Source organism: Palaemon carinicauda, chromosome 3 (genome assembly GCF_036898095.1).
Source record: "Palaemon carinicauda isolate YSFRI2023 chromosome 3, ASM3689809v2, whole genome shotgun sequence".
In the NCBI taxonomy this organism is placed as follows: Eukaryota; Metazoa; Arthropoda; class Malacostraca; order Decapoda; family Palaemonidae; genus Palaemon; species Palaemon carinicauda.
Genome location: NC_090727.1, coordinates 151,373,472 through 151,393,590, shown reverse-complemented (window position 1 = coordinate 151,393,590; position 20,119 = coordinate 151,373,472). Strand labels below are relative to the sequence as shown.

The 20,119-nt window shown below is 34.3% G+C and overlaps 1 protein-coding gene across 9 annotated transcripts in view; it reads left to right on the top strand.

Annotated features, from left to right (window-relative positions):
* Positions 1-19,519, top strand: part of LOC137638642 (putative uncharacterized protein DDB_G0286901) — a 69,025-nt gene extending 49,506 nt beyond the window's left edge. For all 9 annotated transcript variants that reach the window (XM_068370908.1, XM_068370907.1, XM_068370910.1 and 6 more), the window contains 7 exons: positions 6,337-7,132; positions 8,425-8,593; positions 9,813-9,956; positions 10,484-10,612; positions 10,807-10,987; positions 12,962-13,077; positions 13,591-19,519. In XM_068370908.1, the coding sequence (XP_068227009.1) occupies positions 6,337-7,132; positions 8,425-8,593; positions 9,813-9,956; positions 10,484-10,612; positions 10,807-10,987; positions 12,962-13,077; positions 13,591-13,718 (1,663 nt within the window). In that variant the 3' untranslated portion in view covers positions 13,719-19,519. The remainder of the gene's footprint in view (positions 1-6,336; positions 7,133-8,424; positions 8,594-9,812; positions 9,957-10,483; positions 10,613-10,806; positions 10,988-12,961; positions 13,078-13,590) is intronic.
* Positions 19,520-20,119: the final 600 nt, after the last annotated feature.

Here is a 20,119-nt window from a genome sequence, read left to right as displayed (position 1 = left end):
ATAAAAGTTTACTTTTCAACAAATGAAGATATGATTACATAAGCCCTATTGTTCATACAAATACTTCATTAAATTTAAATGGCCAATCCTTTCCCCTCATTCTTCCTTTACCCGAGCTAATGTAAAAAATACATTGAGATGGGTTGATCTCCAAATGAGTGGGTCAAAGATGTGCATGTGCTATCAGTCATCCATTGCTCTTCAATTCTTTTAGGCTTTACCATTTTATAATTGGCATGTGTGTGGGGACATCTTATGCAATTAGGTCTTGAGAGAGTTCTTATTTTTCTGTGAAGAATGTTTTATAAAAAATTATTTTGAAATTAATTATTTAAATATATTTAGATATTGCTGACAAATAGTGATGGATTAATTTATTCAATTCATTTTGGTTTGTCAGTCATAACTGAAGGTTGCTATGGGGACCACTATGTACCAGAATCAAGCACACTTACTTTATACTTCATTCAACTATCTATACATGTACATTCATTTTAATGAAACTAAACTTTTCTTCCTGGTTATTCTTAAAACTAATCATATCACTGATTTTATAAACAAGTATTGCACCACCTAAGGTTGCTTGGATGAAGCACTTTTCAAAGAAGCAATATTTAATATCTTCTTGAATTAATAAGCTACGTAATTAGTACAATCCTAAGTCCTAATGAACCTGACACTAAATTTAATGTATAATTATAAATAGATGCAGTACTCTGACACCATACACCAAATTATGAAATGTAGCATACCTAAATTAAGTTCCAAATATAAATAAATCTGATCACAAGACATATGTTCAAATTACTAATTAAGTTACATTCAAAGGGGTCAATCCGTCACCTGTGTAATGTGTATCCTTTTTCATATACCTCTGTAACTCCCAGCAGAATTGCTATACAGTACGCCACATTTGTGTGGCAACCATTAAAAGGGGGCAAGCATTGATCAATAGCTGCACTTGTTACACTAGTGTTCTTAATCCTGACCTACACAAGCATTTTAAACGTCTTTGTGTGTTTAGCAATATCCAAAAGAATCAGAGTTAACTCTGTTACATTCATTTATTCTTGACACCCTTGCTTCAACTGTGGTGTAACCTATCTTACAAGAACATCTGAAGCTTCCCAAATACCAGCGTACACACCACCCACTCCACATCAATCAACACAGAGGAGGGGTTAAAAGTATGAAGTGCCACAAAGGCCACCCTTATCATGTTTAACGTTCCTGTAAAAGACAAGATTGTTGGAAACTAACAGATTGAAGGAATGACCTAAAAAAATAGAAATGAAAAACCAATAACAATGTTTACACTTGCTGGTAGAGTATATACTCAGTGAAGATTAATTGCTTAGTTTGCTTCATATGTGTTAATGAACTTTGAGTTTTTCTCGAGTTTTTCACCCCCACTTAGTGCATTAAAATGATGTTTTACAGTAGGTGTCCGTGTTTAGATATTTCCTGACCTTTTTACTTATAGCACTTTTGTTTATAATGGTGTTAGTGGCCATTTGGGTAAATGTGCACAAGTTTAACTGGTTGTTAGATAAGAGATTTACCCTAGGGAAATTTTAATATAAATTTTAAAGAGTAGTAGGTTGGTCAGGGCACCAGCCACTCATTGAGATACTACCGCTAGAGAGTTTTGGGGTCCTTTGACTGGCCAGACAGTACTACATTGGATCCTTCTCTCTGGTTACGGTTCATTTCCCCTTTGCCTACACATACACCAAATAGTCTGGCCTATTCTTTACATATTCTCCTCTGTCCTCATACACCTGACAACACTTTAGATTACCAAACAATTCTTCACCCACTTCAGTGGCCAATTTCCTCTTGGTAAGGGTAGAAGAGGCTCTTTAGCTATGGTAAGCCGCTCTTCTAGGAGAAGGACTCTCAAAAATCAAACCATTGTTCTCTAGTCTTGGGTAGTGCCATAGCCTCTGTACCATGGTCTTCCACTGTCTTGGGTTAGAGTTCTCTTGCTTGAGGGTACACTCAGGCACACTATTCTATCTTATTTCTCTTCCTTTCGTTTTGTTAAATTTTGTATAGTTTATATAGGAAATGTTTATATTAATGTTACTTTTCCTGAAATATTTAATTTTTCGTTGTTTCCTTTCCTCACTGGGCTATTTTCCCTGTTGGAGCACCTGGGCTTATAGCATCCTGCTTTTCCAACTAGGGTTGTAGCTTAGCAAATAATAATAATAATAATAATAATTTGAATTTTTCAAGGCCAGTGTAATTTCTCTGAACTTATCTGCACAGACCAATTCGGTATTAATGGGAAAAGACGCAGATATTTTTCCCTATTTAGAAATATATATTGACATCTATTTGCCACCTAATGCTATATTACTAAAATCTTGTTTGTATGTCCATTATGGGAATGAAATTACAGATGAGAAGTCATTTTTGTGAATCCAAATTTTAGTAAATGTCTGTATCATACAGAATTCTAATTACTGTACTTGGTTATCCTTGAGGTATAACATTTGACATAATTAGTCTGCTAAACCTTTGCTGGCTTTTTTTCCCGACAGTTGATGGAGTGTTGGGTGGTTGGATGGTTGCATCTGTTCTAACTAGAGGGTGGTTGGTTAGCAGGTGATATGAACACCTGTGTTAAAAAGATGATATGTTATGTAATGCGGCATACTTACACGCACACGTGTGGTGGGGAATCATTTCGAGTTGAAAAATACATTTTTTTCTTGGGTTGAATTTTCTGAGAGCTATCTGGCCTGTGGGTACAATCAGGCTCGGTATTATTCCACCTGATTTTTTCAGTAAACTCTGTTCAGGCAGGTTTGATAGGAGGGCCAAGGATACCTGGTGACTAGTCAACCAGTGCCTTTTCCTTATCTGTTCTTTTATCTTGAGCTTTGATATTAATTTCAAAACCATCATTACTGTCCTCCCTTCATTTGAAGTGCCATCCTGGAGGGTATTAGTTGTGGAGCAGGTGTAAGGTTTGCCATGCCAATGAATTTCATCCGACATTTATCATCTGATTTATGGATTACATTTATATCTTTTCTATATAATCATGGATATAGTTTTTGTCATCATTCTTATGTTGTTTAAGATATAAAGAAAGCTTTTTATATTTTTATTTACTCTGTCTAGAGATATTACTGCAGACCGAGAAAAATTGTGGATCTGCGAGTCCAAGATTCCACCAGTGTCTAGTGTATTGCAATGTTTGTGGACTACATGGCAACATCTGGTTTTTGTCAGGGTAGTGTTCTTGACCCATTACTTTTCATAATACAGTACAGTATATACATAAGATATATTGTTTGATTTGGAGAACAAGTTTGTTGCATATGAAGATGATGCAACTCCTGAATGTAAACCTGTCGTCGCAAAGTCCCTTAATAGAGATTAGCTAAAATAATTGCTTGATGCAAATTTTAGGGCATGAAGTTAAACCCTAACAAAGCTCTAAGTATAATTGTTTTGTAAGTAGGTCAAAGACAGATGGTTCTGTCACTAGCTGTTCAAAGGAAAAGTCAACATTTTTGAACTGATGTGTTCGGCAGTAAAGAGGGAAACAAGAGGGAAACAAGACTCAATCTTCCTCATCCTCCTTTCCTGAAGCTAAACTAATATGCTTATGTAGGGTAGACCCAAATGTTGTTTTTCCTTTATTATTTTATAAAGACATCAGAATTCTTAGCTCGTATGTTACTCCATTAGGTAGATATGATTTTCACAGCTCCAGCCGCTTATTACTGACCAATTACCATTATTTTGAAGTTATCTAAAAAGTGTTAATATGTTTAGGTATAACATCTAAATAGATATGTTAAAAGTTATATTCTGTTCCCTAGTTTGCATTTTGGCATTCGTAAAGGCCTCAGAGCAAGTTATACTTTTCTCAAAATTTCCAATGGTGCACAGAAATCCATTATCCGAAATCTTATTAGCTCATGATATCTGTTAATTTTCCTTGCTTATTTAATCCTTAAGAAATAGGAATTAATTAACCAATCTTGTGACATTGTCTTCACTATTTCCAGATAAGTAATTTATTGTAAAGAAATGACACCCGCTCAGAAATGAAGAATCTGGATATATGATAAATTGGTCCTTATGTTCCTTTCTAGCCTTAAAAATGCAGTAATTCTAGCTAGATCTCTATTAAGGGATTCAGCAACTCAAGATCTACATTCAGGAGATAGAATTGATGCAAAGAGAGTACCATCATTTACATATGCAACTGCTTGTTTTCTAGGCCAAACTGCATGTCAAGTGTATATAGTCTGAAAAGTAATGGGCCAATAACACTACCCAGTGGAACACAAGGTATCACATTCCTATACACACTGGTGACCCTCAACAACAACTCTTTGAGATCCATTACTTGAAAATTCAATAATGATGCTCAGAAACGACCCACCCACTCCCAACTGTTTGAGTTTAAAAACAAGGGCCTAATTATTAACACGGTCAAAGGCAGCACTAAAATCGAGGCCAATCATACGAACTTCCTGATCATAGTCAAAGGATTTCTGTACAGCATTGGAGATAGTAAGAAGAGCATCACATGCTCCGTGGCCTTTACGAAAACCAAATTGCAAACTAGGGAACAGATGATTACCTTCAGTAAACCTATTAAGACGTTCAGACACTTTAGATAGTATGGGAGTTATGGAGATTGGGCGGTAATCAGTTGGACTTGAGCTACTACAAACACATTTACATAGTGGAGTAACATTACCAATTCTCCAACAAGTGCTAAAAGCTCCTCTTCTTGCTAACTTGCGCAAAATTACAGATAACTTTGGAGCTAAGAAATCTTCATCCTTTATAAAAATCAAAGAAAAATACTATTTGGGCCTACACTTCCATAAGCATCAAGGTCCATCAACAGAGCTTTAATTTCACGAGATAGAAAAGCTAAACCAGTTAGTTTAGCCTCAGGAAAACAGGGATGAGGAAGTTTGAGTTTCTCATTACTCTGCTTACTGTCAAACACCAGCCAAAAGGGTTGACTTTTCCTTTAGACAATGAGTGACTGAGCCATCTGGTTTAAGTAGATGCGGAACTATTGCATCTATACCAAAGAGTGCAGATTTAAGGGTAGTCCACCATTTATGTTCCTGGGTTGTACCAGAAAGGGTTTCTTTTATGGTTAGATTGTATTCCTTTTCAGTTTGCTTGGAGAAGGGAGTTGGCGAGTCATTAGCTGATTACCAAAACAAACAAATAACCTGCTACCGTATTTAATTATACGCAGTGCAATATAAAATAAGTTTATTTATTACATGAGTGATAATTTTAGGTTTATATTATATGTTTGGTGAGTGTGAGTTCTTATATATCATTAGTTGGGTGGTTGTGGGTTGTCAAGCTCCATTGTACAACTTTTTCTTATCAAGATGCAGGGTGATTTTTTGGGAGCCTTTTTCAGGAAAAAAGTGCGTCTTATGGCACTGGAAATATGGTATTCAGGAATAAAAAGATTTAGAATGATTTTCCTAATCAAGCAGTTGAATCAGTCAGTGGAACTTCAGAAGTTCAAACGTTTTGATAATGCTTTTTTGTTCAGCAGACTGACATAAGCATATTTTAATGTTGTTGCTGATTTTAAAATGTTTTTTTTTATTTTTTTTCCCCATTACTTACAGTGTATTTCATTTTCTATTTTCTTGTGTCCTTTAATCGCTGGGTTACTTTCCCCGTTAGAGTCCTTGGGCTTGTAGCATTCTGCTTTTCCAACCAGGTTTGTAGCTGGGCTTGTAATAATGATAATAATATACTCTTGGTTTTTATAGTTATTTTATTGGTAAAATTTTAAGACATTTCAAGTGATGAAAGCTACTTTTAATCATAATTTTCATTCCTCAAATATTTCTTTTTTAGTTTTTCTAATTTTCTGGATCCATGGGGTAACAACTTAGTATGGTATATGAACAAAAGGTAAAAGATTCGTTGTTCAGATTTTTACTAGCTGTCACAAACAAGTCTGTGGTGTTTCTGGTAATAGTACGTAATATAGGCTGAATGTCCTCTAGCCAAAATAAGTACCTATGTTGTCATATAGTAACTTATGATATTGGGAAACGATTGATCTAAGCTTATACACTATACTGAAATAAATTCCAAAGAAAGTTTGACTGTGAAAGGATCATAAAGAGAACAATGAACACACATCTTGAAGAAAGTGTGATGGGTGTTTTTCTCAAGTACTCGACTAGATCATTTTCTTGAATATGACATGTATGATATCTTGTACTACCTAGACTGTATTGTTTGTCTTTTTGTGATTCATTTAGTTTTACTATTTTAGATTACATTATTAACCTTACTCTTTTGTTGCAGACGGCATCTTGATGTTCCTGTTAAAAGCAGTGATGAAACTAACAGTAGCACCAATAGAACGCGGGAGTCGCGAAGTGAATCTCCCAGTGCCTGTAGTGTCAGTTCTCAGGGATCATACCGAAACCCACGTCAGAAGCGGCGGTACAACAACCACCACGTTGACAGTTACGGTAACCATTACCACAGTAATGGGCACTATCACCATAATCATCATCAGCAACACCACCACAACCAGCAGCAGCAGTACCCAAATCATTTCCCTTATAACCAGCAAGGGGGTGGTTATGGTGGTGGTTTTGGTCGTGGAAACAACCAGTATTACCACTATGTGGACCATGTCCCGAGAGACTGTACAAACTATCATGGTCGGCGGTATGGTCGGGGGGGATACGCTAACAGTTGTTACCAAGGCCACTACTATGGAAGGGATGTGAACCAATATAATAGTGGTGATGGTTACAGATATAATCATGGGAGGGGGGGATATAATAACAGATATCATAACAATCAAAGAAACTACTATAATGAGCATTTCCCGCCTTTGGACGGTGGTAATTTAAGGGACCAAAGTAAATCGATACTCAGTGACCGAGCTGGAACATTTAGTAATGAGTGCGTCAGTGATAACAAGCAGTCCAAGTGCGAAGTAACAACCACTCCCAAAGACCTGTTAACCGGATCAGATTGGGATGGTCTCTCTCAACAGGTGTGGGACACTTTTTGCAAGCATCAACAGACAGACAAAACATTTTTAAAGAAGTTGAAGTTGAGGGAAAAGATTTTTAAAGTGATACGGGTGAGTAGGCATAAGATTTTTATGCTTTTAGTTTCTTAGTTTTTCCAGTATTTTGTGTGGTTTGAAGTGAATGAATTGTTCAAAGGAAATAAGTTAATTTTTAAAGATTAATGTTTTTACTAGTTCTGTAGCCTTTGTTTTAAGGGACTTGCTGTTTCAGTTAAGATTTACAAATATGACTGTTCAGAATATCGAAGTGCATTAGTTTGATAAAATGATTTATGATGAAGGTTTGAAGGAGTACTTTACATATGTGTGTGTGTATATATCTATATCTATATCTATCTATCTATCTATCTATATATGTATGTATATATATATATATATATATATATATATATATATATATATATATATGTGCGTGTGTGTGTGTGTGTTTATACATACATACATACATACATACACTGATTGAAATAGAAAATTTGTTGGTTATTTATCAGTGTCAGTGGCCTGCTATTAGTTTTAGTTCATTTCTTTATTCCATTCTGAGCATTGGCATTATTGGGATATTCATGTCACTTATTTAACTGCAAGGATGGTACATTCCCAAAAATGGTAGCACTCTGCAAATCATTTTATGAATATTCCCTACTCGGTTTATAGAGGTTTGTTCGTAGGTGTTAGTGTTTATCCTCTGAAAGCCTAATGCAGACCAGCCTTATAAGCACCCTTACCCCCAAAAAAAATGAAAGGAAAAATCAGTAATATACTTTGTGCTCTGGTAAAATTAATGCTTTTGTAAGGAAAAGTATTTTTCTTTATGAAGAAATATACAGTGCAAAGAATATTTTTGTTTATCATGGAATAAGTAGCAATGGAGATTGAATATTTGGTCTTTACTAGAAGCATTTCTGCTGATGTAGTCTTTTAATGTGTGTCCCCATATTTATGAACTCCTTGTTGTGGTTATATTTGTTATTATTATTATTATTATTATTATTGTTATTATTATTATTTTTACTAAAGGAAGTTGTATATTTGTTTAATGTAATACAAAAATAAGTTGATGGCATGAAATCCTTACAAATGTTGATTTTGCTTAAGATTTATTAAAAGGATATCATCTTTTGTGGTAGCTTAGGTACGAAAGTTAAATAAGTTTTCAGATATTTTTCATTGTTTTAGATGAATCTGTACTTTATTTAAAGATGTAATTTTTCTTGAATGTAGAAACCAACGCAGTTTCTCTAATTACTTTCCACTTTGGGAAATTAATATTTTGCATACAGAACATGAACACAAGAAAGATATTGAAGATATTGGAAATTGTACTTTTTCACTCTCTTCTGCAGAATGTGCTGCCCAATTGTCGGTTGTATGTGGTTGGGTCTTCGTTAAGTGGGTTTGGTGCTGATTGGAGTGATGTAGATATGTGTCTTATGGTAACGGCGGGAGACCTCGATCAGCGCAACGAAGCTACAGTTGTGCTTAGTTTGCTCCAGCGGGAATTAAATAATTGTGGTGAGTATGTTATTGCATTTGATTCACTTTCACTTGTATTTTTAACATTTACAGTTGGGATTATTAGTGCCCTCTTCAGGTCGCCTTGGTGACCGCTGATGTAGTGACAGTAGGGGAATCAGCTTATGTAGCTTCATTTGTGGTGAATAACGGGTAGGGTGGGCTTTGGTGCCCTAGCATAACCAACCGAACTCGGCTGAATCCCTTGTCAGGTCGAGAGGAGGAATTTATTTTTATTTTTTTTTCTTTTCTCTAAAATTGGGGAAGTCCCTTGGTAGATATTATTATTATTATTACTTGCTAAGCTACAACCCTAGTTTGAAAAGCAGAATGCTATAAGCACAGGGACCCTAATAGGAAAAATAGCCCTGTGAGGAAAGAAAACTAGGAGTAAAATAAATACTTCTTTATAAAATATAAAAACTTTATTAGAACAAGAGTAAGAGAAATTAGAGAGAAACTTGTGTCGTAGTGTACCCTCAAGCAAGAGAATTCTAACCCAAGACAGTGGAAGACCATGGAACAGAAGCTATGGCACTACCCAAGACTGCTTACCATAGGTAAAGATTCTCTTCTACCCTTAGCAAGAGAAAAATAGCCACTAAACCAATACAGTGCAGTAGTTAACCCTTTGGGTGAAGGTAGATAGTAAAAGTAATTTTCTTTTCCCAAATGATAATTAGATTCTCTGATTAAGCAGGTTATTTGTTGTAAAATCAGGCTTCATGGTTATTTGTTATTGTCCTTTTGTCTTACATGTAAATATCATTATCCTAACAGCGGTTTGCGAGTCGAATGCCTTGAGTAAGTGCTAGGTTCTAAGTCCTGGTCTTTATTATTTTACAATAAAGTATTGTAATTGACTTTTCTCCCTGCACCTTTCCTTTTTTTGTCCACGTTTAATTTTGATAGTAAAATGTCATACATTATGTAACTATTCATTCTTCTGCTTATCTAGTCTTGTACATCTTCATCTTTTTTCTTTGCTCTATTTTTCATTAATAACTGATCAGGATTAGTGTAGATTTTATTTTGATCTCCCAGATTGTCATAAGTTCTAATTTGTTCTTCTCCCAGATTGTCTTGTATTTATATTCTTACTGTTTTGATGTAGATTTCAAATGCATAAAAAGAATTGCCAAATGATAACTATGAATTGCTGGTCAGAAGGTTTCTTTTGTTTGAATTAAATGATTTCTTATTGATGTTTCATCACCAGGCTCTACTCAGAAAATGGAGCTGATCCGAGCCAAGGTACCAATCCTAAAGTTCCGCGATGCTCAAACTCATGTTGATGTGGATCTCAATTGTAATAACGCGGTGGGAATTCGTAACACTCACCTTCTTCACTCGTACTCACAGTGTAAGTGTCTGAATTTGGAATTGTTTTTTTTTTTTTTGTGCGAAGGTCATGTGATTTTTATTGATGTATATTTTTTAGGGGAAGTTGTGTTGATCTATTTTATCATGTAAAGTAGTTAAATATGTGTAAACTTTCATACCAAAGCAGCTTAGTAGCAAAAGCATGCAGTTAACATCAGTAATTTATTACACTTTTATTTGCTTGAATTCTTAGCTATTTATATTGATTGATAGATGAAAGGTCCTAATGCTTCATGAATAGGGAATAAGTTACAGAATGACCTTATTATAGCAGTAACTGTGGTGGATAATGTGGGAGGTTGGGCTGTGGCACCCTAGCAGTACCAGCTGAACTCGGTTGAGTCCCTTGTTAGGCTGGAGGAACGTAGAGAGTAGAGGTCCCCTTTTTTGTTTTGTTTCATTTGTTGATGTCGGCTACCCCCCAAAATTGGGGGAAGTGCCTTGGTATATGTATGTATGTATAAACTTAATGCATTATATTCACTCCATTTTCACAATACTTTCCAGTGGATTGGCGGGTACGTCCTCTAGTCTTGGTGGTGAAGTTATGGGCACAGCATCACAATATCAATAATGCCAAGGACATGACCATATCATCCTACTCCTTGGTTTTAATGGTGATACATTATCTGCAAAGTAAGTCACTTTGGTAACGTTTACCGTCTTTTACTTTAGTTCGTAGGGTTTATGGAATTCATGGGTCATCAAACCAAATTTTTGTAAATCAATTATAACAGTTCTATAGTATGATTTGTCTAATGACTTCAGTGTCTTAGAATTATGAAAGTAATGATAGAGAAATGACACTTGAATATTTTGGTTTCTTTCAGATGGTGTACAGCCTCCAGTTTTGCCTTGTTTGCAGAAGAACTTTCCTGATAAATTCCATGACAATGCTCCGATAATGAGTATCCTCATCACTGAAAAGATGCCCACATTCACTTCCAACAACCATGAGACATTAGGACAGCTCTTTCATGGTTTCCTCAATTATTTTGCCAACACTTTTACGTAAGTTGCCTGCGCATATGTCTCTTGAAGCATTGTCAGACGTAATACTTTGATGTTTGTAAAAAACAGAGGCACAGTAGTATACCTTTGAATTGATGTCTATAAGGGTTTTCGTAATCAACAAGAACAGTTCAGTAACATGTTGAAATAGGGAATGCTGTACTCTGTAAAACTGGTTATGAACCATCATATATTTTTCCTTTTAACTCTGTGAAACAGGTTAATTTTACAATCATGATTTCCTTAGGGTACTACCATGCCTTTCATGGCTGCCAGTGGGTGATGCTACGGGTTTTCTGTTCACTATAAATACCCAATTCCTTTAAATGTTATTCTCCTTTTTAAATCTAATTTAAAAGAAAAAAAATTTCTGAACCCAAAAAAGAGCCTAGAAATGTGATAAAGGTAACTGTATCTATAAACTACAACAAATCCAAATAACTTTACTTCGATTAATGGTTGAAATGCTAGGATACATCAAGACCTGGAAAAAATTATTTCTCACAAGAGAGCATACCATTGACTAGTATACATAGACTACAAGTCACATCCATCTTCTTATAGAACGGGACAAAACATTATTTATAAATGAGAGGTAAAAGCTGGTGAAAGGAAAATATCATTGTAGAGTAATAAACCAAGCTGCAACACTAGTTGTAAAAGCAGGATGTTACAGGCATTGTGTCATCAAAGCATGCAATGTGGTACAGTGTAGGTATTACTAAGGGGTTATAGCAGTATCCCTTTGAATCCTTGCTGTACTCGGTTTTGTCATCTACCACAACTCCATCCCCGCCTCCTTTCTTATCATGTAGTTTCGATTAACTTTCACTTAGTGTAACTGACCCCCCCCCCCTTGCAACTGGATATTCAGTGGCCTAAATGGCACCAATACTAGGGCATGCAGCTCAAATTCATAGATAGAATTGGAAATGTCTCTTAAGGCATAGTGTGGTTAGAGCCCAAGAAATGTTGCATAATTGACATGTGTGATCTGTCCATCTGGAACTCCTACTTGGTTTTAAAGAGACAGTGTTATTGTCTTCCAGATCTCTTACACAAATGTAAACAAAAACATTAAATAGAGTTGAACATATAATTTTTTTTAATTGTATGGCATTGATTTTTTTTTTAAATGAAATTACAAATTGGTTTTGTAATTACTACTAGCAGATATATATTTAACATCTGCGGAGGTTAGGGTCTCTCTCGTCTGTTGAGTTTCTCGTCTACGGGAGAGACTTGGAACACAATACCTGCTGATAAGAAGGGTCAACCACAGTATATGTCCCACCTCAAACCATTCCCATTTTCTTGTCCCTTGTGCCACTGACAAACTGATTGACTAGCTCACTGAACCAAATCTCTTCATTTACAAGCAATACAAGGCTGTTCCAGCTACACCAAAAGAAGATATTTTTATGAGAGACTTCAGATTGTGCACATGAAAATTATAAATCATTTTCCAGCTTTGGGGTTTTAAAGGAAATTATGATTTTATCCAATAACATAGACATTCGTCAGCCTCTGAAGACTAAACCAGTAAAAAGTATTTTTAGTGAAATATAATAAATTTAAATATTTTTCTTTTGATAGACACAATTATAAGAAGCTTGAAAAACTTTCTCAATTTACCATTTCCTTCTACATTAGAATAAGAAATGGAGTGACATCTAGATGTTTAAAGTAATTTCATTTAGGTAATTTCTTTTTTATTTAAAATAACTTGGGGTATCCAGTGTCCCAGATTAATCTATCAACAATTTTTATAAAAATTGCATCAGCAGGCGTAAAATGAGAGTTGTTTCCTCAAAGGTGAAATTTTTATTGTGCTTTTGTATAATTATTGGAACTTTTAGAATATAAAGATGCTTTTTCTCTCTTCAGTTGTTGTAGATAGTTAAATTTTTATTTCACATGTACAGAACATGGTTTGGTATGATTTTTGAGAAAGGGATCTCATTTTAATTCCAGGTATATTGAGGATACAATCTCAGTCAGAACAGGAGGCACTATACCCACGGCCAAGTGCCGAGCTCACAGGACCCGGAAGAATGATTCAAGAATGTGGAAATACCTCTGTATAGAAGGTTAGTTTTATTTATTCAAATCTCTGGAAGAGGTGACAGCACAAAGTAAAATTTTTTCAATTTTATGATAAAAAAAAAAATTTTAATATAGAAAAATCTTGTAAGCAATATGTGAGCAGTGGCATTATTAGAAGTAGTTTTTTTTTTTTCAATTTCCTAACCAAATCTATTTCTGGCAATTTGCAATCTAGTAGCACAAAAAGGAACCATTTGGCTGATGTTAACCTTTGTATTTCCATTCAAAGTTCTGAAATAATATCTCCAATTAGGTGTTGATGCTTCTTATATGGTTTCTTATAAATATTTTTTTTCCTATAAAAGAAGCAAACTCGTTTTTATTTACACCATCACCAATGGAAAACTGTAATGTGAATAGATATGAGGAGTTTCGTGTGACATGCCTTTTAGCATTTCAGTAGCTCTTGACTCTTGATAATTTGAGATTTAGTTTAGGAAAGTAATTTATGGTTGTTATAATCTGTATCTAATATTGATAACTTTTTACCTTAACAGAACCTTTTGACCGGACCAACACAGCAAGATCTATGTATGATGAAGAAGTTTTTGAACGAGTAAAAAAGGTATTTGCTGATTCCTACAAACTCTTAGATGAGAAGAGGGACCTGTCAGCCATCATGTGAAGAAAATTAAGGCATGAGAAGGATTCAGTGATAAATTATATTATTATGAGTTGAGGCTATGTTACCCCACACAGTCATCGTATGAGCACCTTTCCTATTAACTAGAAGCATCTGCTGTTTTAAAGTTCTCGTTTTACCACGGTAGAACGCCACACCTTGCTGGGTTAGTGCCTTGATAATGGGCCACTTTTTCAGTGAGTTTCCTTAACCTTTTCTTAAATTATGAGATGCTTTCATCGTTACTGAGCTATCTTGACATACATAGCATTTTGAAGGAATATGTTCTATGTTTGACAAAATGAAAAGTTATTTAAAAGTGCGAAGACAGATTTTAGTTATTCCTGTACTGTATTTAAAAAAAGGTACAATAATTTTGACACCTTCTGTGTTAATGTACAGTATTAGTGTTAAGATTTGAAAAAGTCATTTATTGTCCTTGCAGGCAACTTTGTTGAAGATCATCTTTGAACAAGAATTGCCAATTGAGCATAGGCTGTACACTTTCTTATCATGTACAGCACATTATAATTTCTCAGGCAGTATGGTAAGGGCTAGAGAAAACATCACACTTGCAGATTTCAGAATGTTTAGGCTGTGATAAGTTTTAGCATTGTATTCAGTGAAGGGAAGAAGTATATATATATATAAAAAACAAAGCCAGGATGAAATGTATTTTTCCTTTAGTTTGTAATTTACTTATGTACTATCATTCATTGCTGTGAGGAAACGCATAATGTTGATACTGATGTTGAAGGGATATGGGAACGTACTAATATCATTACCAATCATGCTTTCAAGGGTTTAAGTGATAGCAGTTGATAAGTAGGAGCACTTACAAATGTTTATTAATTTGACAAAAAATTTAAAAAATATAAATGAGAAAAATTTATAAAAAAAAATTCTCTTTTATCCTGTATAGGGATGTTTGTGGTTTTTTTAATATTACACATCTCTGCCTTGGTATTAGTTGATATAGAGGAATATATATAAATTAACTCATAAGTGAGTGAGTAATATATAGTACTGTAGTTTATGAATGAGGAATTAACATGATTCTTATAGTGCAGTTAATTATGAAATGTAACAAAACTGTAAATGAAGACCAAAATAATAGACCTAGTCCTGAAATTTCAAGATTTGTTTTATTGCAAAAGGTTAGGAGACATTAAAAATGATTAATGTTGCCCAAAAAATTATTCCTGTTATGGCCAGGCTTTAGTACTTTGTTTGTTTGTTTCTCCCTCCAGGTGAATGGTCACTAAACATTTAGAGTATGGTACTCCTCATTCAGTTGTTGCCATTCTTCTATGTAAGAAAGGCTTGTAGTGTTTTATTTGACAAAGATAATTAAAAATATAATTTAGACAATCCTTACTTCTTGAAGTTTTCTGTCTGTTCTCAATGAAGTTTTCTAGTTTGTTTATTTCCTAAATGCAAATTCAGTATTCATTGAAAGAGTATAGTATGCAGTGGAATTTTAATTTGCTAAACTTTCCTATAAGAAAACAGTATCAGAATGTTAAAATGATGGTCGTGAGGCACCACTTTACCAAGATTATTTCATTAATGTTTAGTGGCATCACATTTGGCACTATATTTTAAATTCATTACTGTAAGAAGAACTTAACGAAGAAATCTATTGTATGCATTTGATTTCCTCTTCTTTTATTTCACTCATCTGTTTTGTGGCCTGATCCTGTAGGAGAGATATCAGGTTATCTGTCTTATTATTGTCATTCACAATATTTATCATCATAATGGCAGTGATATTAAGGTATTTAACTAATCTTGTTTTTAAATCTCCTTTTTCTGTAAGTCCTTCTGTTTAGAATAAAGAATGTTGTTATTGTTCTAGATTTGGTTTGATATGTACAGGTCTCTTCTAAATTCCAAGTCAATAAAGATGGAAATTTATTTGGTGATGTTAGTATTGTTTAGTATATTGTATTTGACTTCTGTGACTTATGAAGCAAGAGTTGAATGGTGAGAGGAAATATTTGTTTTGTAATGCTGACATTGGTAAAATTGTCCTCTTATTTGGAAATATTTGTCTTGATGTTTCTAGGTAGTCCAGCACTTTTCTTGGAAATGTTTTTAGGCCTGTGGCCGTTTACCCCCAAGCGTTTTTTGTCATTGAAGAGTTTCACTTGGGCAGAATAGGTGTTCATGTTTCAATCATTTATCTCTTAAAGTGTAATTTGCCTGATGAAGCCATGTGGCCAGGTATACCTCATACAAAGCAAAGAGCATAAAGTATAAATGTCACTCCAGGAAATTAGCCTGATTGCATGACATTTAGTTGGTGGCATTAAGATCAGCAATGTCTGTTTCAGTTAGAATTCAGCTCTTTGTGTATCCTTTTAAGAGATATTTGAAATTTGTTTGGGAATGAAAGCTTACTCAAACTAATTCTTGATAAAATCAAGTAATTTTGTACCCCTTGCTTGATAGATAGGAAATATACTTGTGTTGAAAACTGCATCAAGATAATATTCATTTCAAATTGTAACTGTCAAATGACCCAATATTTTTACTAGTGTCGTATGACTTACATGACACTTCAACTATTTGTAATTTTGAGTATTGCTAGTAGCCATTTTCACAAAAGGCAAAAAGGTGGGGAGGGGGTGCCGGTGAGTAGGTTATGCATACAATGCTATTTACCTGTAGGGAATGCAGGAGGACAATTGTAAAGTTTAGTATGATCAGTCTCAAAACAGACTTTAAAGTCCCCGTCCTCCCATTTTGTTTATTCATAATGGAAGGTGTAGGACTACAATGATTTTCATTTACTATCGTGTTCATGTTATTGTATGTGTGTTGCCAAATGTTCCTATAATGTTTTTGACATTCTTTTTGTACTCTCTGTCTAGCTGATTTATGTCCAAGAAGATTTTGAAGGTTTAAAGCTTCTTCTAAAATAACTGCTGCTTTAATTTGGACGTTGAACTGAACTGTTATAGGATTAAGTACTGTAACGTTCATTACCCCCTCCCTCTCTTATTATTTTTGTTTCATGAAGGAAAAATATGTGCAATTGTTTCCCTCAGAAAATTTTAAAGGAAAGAGATGAAGTAAACATTGAAAAAGCTTTATTTCTAAAACGAAGTTAATTGCACTATATCTTAACAACGCCTTTATTTTGAATTAGTTTATACTAAAGTTTTATTTACAGACATTTCTGGGAAAAAGTTTGTCTAGTAAAATCAGGAATCTGAGTCTCTCTCTCTCTCTCTCTCTCTCTCTCTCTCTCTCTCTCTCTCTCTCTCTCTCTCTCTTTTCAATGACCCATACTGTATATAAAGGCCAGAATCCAACATTACTGTTTTCAAGTTTTGAGTCCTGAAAACTTCCTGGGAAGATTTTAAACTTAGACCTTTTAGTCTTTGATTTCATATGGTAATCATGTATTGTTTCAAAAGTGGAGAATTTGGGGAATATAGTTTATTCAGTCAAGAAAGAATGAATTTTTTTTTTTTTTTTTTGCCGTGGCCAATGGCAATGTATATTGTTTTAACATCCATTTAGTGTCCTAGACATATGGCTATATGAGTTTTGCTTTAATTTTGATAAAGGTGGAAAACTTTATAAAAACATGTTGCTGACTAAACTATGGTTAAAAGGTACTTGTATTATATATACATTATGCGTACTTTATTTACAGTATGGCATTTTGTTGCACCATAAATTACTATATTTTTTTTTTCATATTAAGGATACATTGAAATTTGATTGGCTTAGTGTTGGAATCTTGTAGACATAAATTAAAAGAAAACTAAGGTATTTGTAATAGATTTTAAAATCTTCCAGAGAACTTGTTCTCATTGAATTGACATCATTGGTAATGGTAACAGTTCCAGCATGTCGTTACATTGTCCAAAATGCAACCCTGCGTAACGTTTACTGAAGTGCCTGAGAACATAGCTTATTTTCTTATCCTTGAATTATGTGATTAAGGGAATTTAATTTGAAGCACAATTATATATGATATGGTAACATGCTCTCTGGTAAGGTTGGACTTAGAGGATAGGAGGCAGATTTATTTTCATCCTGCCTACACTAATGGATTACAGTACTAGGTTAAAGTAACGTCAGCACTACTGTATTGGCATTTTATTGTCTGTGGTTGAGATGTTGATTTGATGTGCATGAAAAGGGTTCTGTGCTTGTTTACTTGTTGTATCTGTGTGTAACCACAGTATTTCGGAGATTAATGAAAGTATATCAAAATATTTATTGCCTGATTGTGTGCTGTTTACAGGTATTGTTTTTTTTTTTACTATTAAGAAATATTTCACAATACAGTACTGTATATTGCAGATTTAATTGATTTGCTTAAGAATAGAAACATATAAGGTTTATGGTATGATATTGTATATTAATATATATATATATCCAGTATGTGTAAGAAAACTGCAACAGTATTTAAGTATTTGGAGAAAAATTATCTGTAAGGTTATCCCATAATTTTTATGTATTCCAGATAAGCTCATTATAGATAGCATGGACCATATTCTTTGAGAGTCTGATCTATACAAGTGCAGTAGATGTTCCAAATGATTTGCGAGACGTACACCACCTGTTTTTGCGCAAGTTCAAGTTAAAGTGGCGTATGAATTGCCTCTCCTAAGTAACAACCATTGTAACACATTCCCGTAATTCATTTGGTTTGGTTGACTCTAGGGAGGTTGAGGTTGGCATTTGAGTGTTTTGTGGTTGACGGTTTCCTCTATTTTGGTGGGGAAGATGTCCCGAGACTTGTAGAGTCGTTCTTGAAAATATATGGTTGTGTTTATACTATATATCTTTTGTACTTGAAATAGTGTCAGGTATGGCATATGTTGTTTTATTCATTCTTGTAGGTCCACTGAATTTTTAATACCATCATTCATTTTTTTTGTCTTTTTTTGGACCGTAGCAAATACAGTAATGAATAATATTTTGACCCTAGCAAGTGATATTAGAAATTTGCTCATCATTGAGGTCATCTGCTAAAACTATTTAAATTTATGGTCATGATTGCATTAGCTACCCATATTTAATGTTCATACCCTGTGTGTGGGCCCAAAAACTGCCCGTCTGCGAAATTAGTGTTAGCAGTACATTCACCAGTGTTGGCCCTTTGTGTTCGCGTCCAGCGTTTCATGCTACGTGACATAAGAAAGGCCTTTCGGTTTTATTGTGCATTGTCGGTGGTAATTTTGTGCTCTCGTATATCTGTGTGATTTCCATTCCTACACCAGAAAAAGGGCATATTTCTTAGATAAATGAATTATACACAGTAAACTAAAACAAAAATGAATTTCATCATCTTATACCAGGTAATGTTTACACAAAAATTGTTTATTATACCACTAACTCCCACGTCTTTATTCTTCTCGGAGAATTGCTGAAATGCGGTTGATAGTGGTATAGTTGGTTTTCATGAATAGGGAATGTAAAACTAAGAGATCAGAGTTGCTTCTATGTCATTTTCATATATTACATATTTATCTCATGTTTCTTTTTCTGTCTTGATCTAAACTACTTTGCCACAACTCATAAGTAAATCATACCACCATTCAAATGAAGACAACTCTGAAATTGTTGCATTCCCAATATCCTTCTCATACAGCCCGGAGTGTGCTGGTTACTATGGATTGCTTGTAGTATTTACGGCAAGCAAGTTCACTGTACCATCTCATCCTTTTTGAAGTACAAGGTTTTCATCGTTTATTTTTTGGTGCTGAGTTGCCAGATGCAGTTTTCTTGCGTTCTTGTAGGCCACAATATGCCTCTACTTACAATAAAAGTAAAATGCATACTTCTTTTTATTTTCCTAATAAGGATAGAACTTTGTGTAAAATCAAAATATGATAAGAATTATTTTGATTAAGGTGTTATTCACTAATCTAATTGTTAATTTAGACCAGACGTAAAAATTAAAGGTGGTTGGTTGGATAAACATACTGAAAACAACGACTAGGCAATCCTCTCCCATTAGGCGTTGTACTGTACTATGCCTCAATACAGTATTACCTTTTTTGTTCTTGTACCTCTGCACTTTAAGACATTTCTTTGATTTTATTGCAGCATCCCTTTGTCCTCTAGCTGCATGTACATTTTAGTTTTCCACTATACATCCATTCCCATTTCCTTCCCATATTGGCAGTTAACGCCTTTTAACTTTAATTTCAAGCTGTAGTTTTGGGGTTTTCTAACCAACACTATGTCAAATCTCTCATTTTAATACAAAGCAATCCTTACTTTAAATTTATGGACTGTTGAAATTCTGATTATATTTCTAATATATGTTATTGATGGATTGAAGTGCTAAATGCATTATTTTTGTAAGCAGTCTCACAAACTATGGTGGTAGTAGTGAACTGTGAGGAGCAGAGATTTACCAAAATTACAGGACT